The sequence below is a fragment of the Ailuropoda melanoleuca genome, chromosome 2 (genome assembly GCF_002007445.2).
Source record: "Ailuropoda melanoleuca isolate Jingjing chromosome 2, ASM200744v2, whole genome shotgun sequence".
In the NCBI taxonomy this organism is placed as follows: Eukaryota; Metazoa; Chordata; class Mammalia; order Carnivora; family Ursidae; genus Ailuropoda; species Ailuropoda melanoleuca.
This window is the reverse complement of record NC_048219.1, coordinates 69,606,150-69,611,904: the sequence shown is the minus strand read 5'-3', so window position 1 is coordinate 69,611,904 and position 5,755 is coordinate 69,606,150. Positions and strand designations below refer to the sequence as shown.

The window sequence follows — 5,755 nt, the reverse complement described above, 5'->3', positions numbered from 1 at the left end:
ACCACGAGGCCAAAGCAGACGAGCATTCTCTTGGTGAGCAGATCTTTTCAAGGGCTTTCTCTATCAGAGAGTTAAAGCCTTATGGCGTTTAAAACAAACCACCCGTGGATGTCTTTGTATGACAGAATTGTTGTTTATGAAAAAATGCTTCATTTTGGAAGGAGAGAAGTGTTATGAGGAATACCTATTACGTCCTAGAATTTAGCCGTTGAAGTGCAAGGGGGGTGGTAGTGTGGGGGTGGACTGAGGGTGCTATATGTCTTACCAGGCATACACCTAAAGAAAAAAAAGAGTAGAAAAAGCAAAGTAGGGCAGCCCACAACAGCAATTAGGATATTTTATTCCTGAGTGGATAATATGTGGTTTCATTTAAATAAGAACACAATCTCTGTTAACTTAATTTGTAAAAGCAGTAACTCCAACACGCCAGCTATTGCCTTAGTAAGGCATTTTTAGACACATCATTGCTACTTCGAAATTAAAAGTGAATCAGTCCTGTGGAGTTAATTACCAGTAAATATAACCTAAAGTAGGTCTCCCAAATGGCACTGAGCCAGCATAAGATGGTTCTCAGTGTCAACCAGAAACATTGGAAGATACCAGGTACTTGAAAAGCTAAGTTTATATATGTGGCAAATGCTTTGGGGATCAATGGGAGAATCATTTGCAGCCTCCACAGTGAGAAACAAAAATAAAGGCCTGATTAAAAGAAGACCTCTTTGAAAGAGATTTAGAAAAGTGTCCCCCCAGCCCCGCCCCCCTAAAGGAAAATCTTGAGCTCTCTGGTGTTGTTGCAACCTGTTTCCTAATTCAATTATGTTTACAGAGAGGAAATCATACCTATTTCTTTTTAATGCTGGCATAAAACCCTACTTAATTATATAAGGTAGAAATAATTTGAGAAACGAAAAATAAAATTAAATAAAGCCAGAACAAAGAAGTGGCTGTCATCGCTAGTGTTTTGGAATACAGTGTCCTCTGTTAGAGTGTTCTCAAGGGGATATGCAAGAAGACCAGAGACAGAAGGAAAAAAAACTCAGAGAAATCGTTGTCTGAACTTTAATTAAACACTTGAATCATAATTAAATATTTGAATCAAGGAAAATGGGAATAGATGAAACCTTAGTGAGAGAGAAATGGTACATGCATGAAGGGGAGAGATTAATAAAATGACTGCTGATCTATTATTGGTAATGAACATATTTGTTTTGTTTTACTACAAACATGTCTTAGTTTCCTGCAACTCCCATAATTATTCAAATGCACGCAGGTTCCCACTATCCTAACTTAGGATGTTCAAGAGTGCAACAGAGCAAGCTGTTCGTGTTCTGAGCTACACAGTTAATTGAGGCTGTTTGGCCCCAGATTTGATGTAGTTAGCAGTCATAATGCTAATAGACGGTTATCTCAAATTACTTTTTTCCCTTTTTAATTTTATAGTGATTTCACATGATTTTGCATTTCAGCTATTTCTAAATAAATTTAATAAACCAAAGACAAGCCTCAAATCATACATTTTAAAACAGATTCCCATTTGAACTGTTTGCTATATATAACTGAGTTTATTACACCTCCTTCAACAGACACAATATTAATGTCGAGTGTCATGGTATTATATATACGAACTACATAAAAAACAGTGTTGCTTTCTAATGTGTCGCTTGTCTAAACCCTAAAAGAGCACAGGCTGCTTTGCAGAGCCAAAACCCATTATTATTGATCCACCTTGACTGTGGTTTCCTTTGCAAGGTAAAGTCCCAGCTGGGAGTTTCTCATGAATTGGGTCAAGACAAGAACCGTAGGTAGCCAGGGTATCTCCGTGTCTCTTTTCAAATAATTGAAGGCCACTTCTTCTGGTGTCTGGAAGAAGTAAAATGTCCTTGTCTAATGGGTATTGCTTTAGTATATACCACATGCCCAGTAAGTTCTAGCATCTAGGAGCATGCAATAGCAGCTAAGGGTAGCTATGCAGTTATGGTATTATTAGTGTTTAATTATATCATGTGCATTGAGATATTTTAAATGTTAAAGAGAAAACAGAAGGACTTATTCTCCTTAGCAACCATTATAGTACAGAATGTTCAAAGCTGCAATCACACTCATAAGGCAAGTAAACTGATTACAAAATGAAGGTAGCAACAAGTGTGCATGCTATAGAAAACATGAAACTGGTACCTAAAATAGATAACCCCCTTATTTGTTTTCAAAATTCCATTGCTGGCTCAGACCATCAATCAGCACAATGGGAAATTTTCACTTTAACACCTAATGCCCATGTTCAGTCTTAGAAGTGCAAAAACAGGTGTAAAGTAATAAATCTGCTTCCTCTTTTCTCACTGGCTAAGATTCTATCTCATTCGGCAATGATTTGACTTTATAAAAACCCTTTTAAGAATAAAGGGCTTGAGGTCTTAATGGCAACTCACACTGGTGTGCACATCTGTGGCTTCATTCTTCAGGTTAATACAAAGGCTAAATCATAAGAGAAACATCATCAAAGATAAGTTACTTTCTAAAATACTTCTTAAATCTTATTTCCTTCATCAATATTATTTCCTTTGGCTTATGCACACTCGAGGCGCTTCATCTATATATAAGACGATGAAGGTGGGAACTGTAATACGTTATCAAAGCTCTTTTCCAAAACAGTGCTGAAATAAATTAACCTGTTCTTTTAAAATGTCAGAGTAGCAAGTTCTTGAAGTTTCCGGTGTTTTGACTTTAGTATTTCTCTAAAACACAGAAACAAAGGCTGAAACCAGGTGGCTGTTCAAAATGACGTCGGGGACCCCATTTAGGGAGAGACCTTGGTTCACAGGTATCCCACTGGGGTCGCAGGCGAAATCTTCGCCCCGATTTATCAGGCTCGGCCTGCAGCAGTCTTCGTTCAGATAGGGGGTACTTTACAAGGGCAGGAGGAGATGCTGACCAAGGACGTGGGAAGCCGGGATGCCCGCTTCCCTCGGGCCCTGGCCGGGTCACCAGTGCTGGCCGGCGGCGCGGGTGCCCAGCTGTGCCTGGGACACCGCGGGCACGGCCGTGGCGGCAACGGCGGCGGCCGCCGCGTCGCCGACGCCGGGCAGGACGGAGCGCACGGAGCGCCGGAACTCCTCGTTCCTCCACGTGTAGAGCAGCGGGTTGAGCGCGGACAGGGCGCAGCACAGGAGCCAGCTGGCCGCCTGCACGCCCCAGGGCACGGGCAGAGAGAAGCCGCTGGCCAGGCTCACCCACACGAGCGGCTGCGTGGCCAGCAGGAAGACGCAGCAGAGCAGCAGCACCGACAGGCCACTGAGACGCCGCTGCGCCCGGCGCGGGTGCAGCGCGGGCGGCAGGGGCTGGGCCTGCGCCGAGGGCGTCGCACCCCCAGGGCCCGGTGCGTGCGGGGCGCCCGGGAAGGCGGCGGCGGCGGCGGCGCAGCCGGGCAGCTGGTGCAGCAGGTGGAAGTTGAGGACGCTGACCCGCTTGACGCTGACGCGCACGCGGCGCACGATGCCCAGATAGCAGTGCAGCAGCAGCGCCGTCTGCGCCAGCAGCGCCGCGGCTGCCAGCAGCGCCGGGTAGTGGACGCGCGGGGGCGCGGCGCCGGGCCGCGGCGCCCAGGGCGGGAGCAGCAGCACGAGGCCCAGAGCGAGCGCCCAGGAGAGCGCCAGCATGCCCGCCGTGTGGCGCCGCTGGTACAGCGCCTGGTAGGTGGCAGGCGCCCGGGTGATGAGCAGGTAGCGGTTCAGGGCCACCAGGCAGTGGGACAAGAGGGACACGGTGAGCCCAAGGCCTAGCAGCCCGCCCCGCAGCAGGCGGTAGCTGCCGCCGGCGCCGTCCCAGTCGGCCGGGGGCTCCGCCGACCCGGTGGGCAGGAGCCCGAGCACCGCCTCCTGCGGCATCCAGAGGGCGCAGACGCTGAGGTCCGCGGCGCAGCCGTTCACAATGAAGGCGTTGCTGGTGGTCTGCAGCTTTCGGAAGGACGACACGAGATAGATGACCATGCCGTTGGCTAGCGTGCCCCCAATGGCCAGGCCCGAGTACAGAAGGGACACCGGGATGCGCCGGCCCGCCCACGACTCCTCTTCCTCGCAGAGCAGCAGCAGCGATCCCCCGGTGGTGGAGGAGGTGGACGTGGAGGAGGAGTTGGTCATTCTGGCCAACTCTTCACACCTCGCTTGCTAGCATCAGCTTCTCACAGCGTGGCCCATGCTGACACCCGCCTGCCGGGAGGGCAGAGACATCCCTTCAGCCCTCTGCCACCGACACAAAAGGCTGAAGCAGAATAATGGGCTGGGGGAGGGGGAGAAAGGGAGCTCCAGGAGGACGGGGGTGGCAGATGACAGGTGCCTGCCTCAGAAATGTCTCCAGTGGCAGGGGAAAGGCCTCTTTGCATTCACCAGGCACCAGGGAAGCCCAAGCCTTGGGACAGAGCAATACCCAGAGTCTTCTCTACTCCCCCCCCCACACACACACAGACACACACACACACACACACACACACGCACGCACACGCAGTTGGGAATATTGCCAGATGGAGCCCCTAGTTTCCAGGAAAAAGCAGAGATATCCCAGTTGGAGAAAATGCCAGGGGAGAGGGATTGGGGGATACCTTACTTTTGGGCTGGTCCTTAGCTGACAGTAGCAGAGGCAGGGATGCCAGGAAATACCTCCTCACAGCAGCATCTGTGGTCCCAAAATCAACAGGAGAAACTCAGCTGGGATCAGTGCCAGGAGCAAGTGATCGCTTCTCCCAAGCAGCGTCCACACACATGGTCCTAGGCAGAAATCAGCAGCTGCGGGGAGGCTTCTCAGCTGGCAGCAGGGCTGGGGAAAGTAAAGTGGCAGGCTGCAAGCCCAGAAGGGTGGGCAGGCAGGGAGCAGAAGCAGGGATGCTTGGCTGCAAAAGCAGAAGCTGAGCTCAAGAGGAGAGCACCCTGTGCTCAGAAGCAAGAGTGGTGGCTGATGTGGTGAACCCACACGAAGCTCTCTCGTGCTCAGTTATACATCACCCAGGGAAAAGGCAGCCTTTCCACGCTTGGCATGAATTATTCAATAGCTTCTATCTTGTGAAAGGAAAAAAATATCTTGTTCAGAAAGTCCTGTAATTAACAAGTTTCTCTGTCTTGTCTCTTTTCTCTTTCTCTCAATCACCTTATTTTTCACCCTGCTTCATTTTTCTTTCCTTCGTTTTTTTTTCTTCTCATCTGTGTTCGAATGAAATTTAATATGCTCCTAATATATTTCACCCTAGCCTCATGCATTCTGTGGGCAAGATTTTTCCGAGGGATGAATATACTCCCAATACCCAGGACTGTTCTCTTCCATCCCACACTTACAGAGAGAATTACTTTGTATTTTAATTGAAATTCATTTTTTCTTTGGTAAGATGGGACATGGGTAATTATCCACAGAAAATCCCCAAGTCGCCATTTAAATCTAATTTTGATTTTATTCTCATTGCCAAACTCCTTTCTGGAGTTTGGCTTACGTTCAGGAATGAAATGGTTAGAGGGTAAAAATGAAATGGTCAGGTTAAAAGCAGGTGTCGGGGAGAAAAAAAGAAATCTGAAAAATCCACAGTGTCAATGACAAAGACGGCTCTTTACTTGAGAACTTTTTATCTGGTGGTCTGTCTTAGATGGAGATTTGCAGTCAGGTGTTGGAAACTTCTTTGCCGCAAGCTCTTATTTAATCATTCTGCATGGGAAATTTTCCATAAAAGCTGTCCTTCCCTCCCCGCCCCCCCGCCAATAAATCAATTTTCACTGTGAGA

General features: G+C 48.3%; 1 protein-coding gene across 1 annotated transcript; it reads right to left on the bottom strand.

Moving 5' to 3' along the window:
* Positions 1 to 1,052: 1,052 nt before the first annotated feature.
* Positions 1,053 to 4,780, bottom strand: GPR88 (G protein-coupled receptor 88). The gene is made up of 2 exons (XM_034653980.1): positions 4,597 to 4,780; positions 1,053 to 4,202 (listed from the first exon to the last, which is right to left on the bottom strand). The coding sequence occupies exon 2, from the start codon at positions 4,131 to 4,133 to the stop codon at positions 2,979 to 2,981; it is 1,155 nt and encodes a 384-aa protein (XP_034509871.1). The 5' UTR covers positions 4,134 to 4,202; positions 4,597 to 4,780; the 3' UTR covers positions 1,053 to 2,978.
* Positions 4,781 to 5,755: the final 975 nt, after the last annotated feature.

What these genes read in the sequence shown, in the direction of transcription:
- GPR88 (XM_034653980.1), bottom strand. Translation starts at nt 4,133, where the DNA reads ATGACCAACTCCTCCTCCACGTCCACCTCCTCCACCACCGGGGGATCG.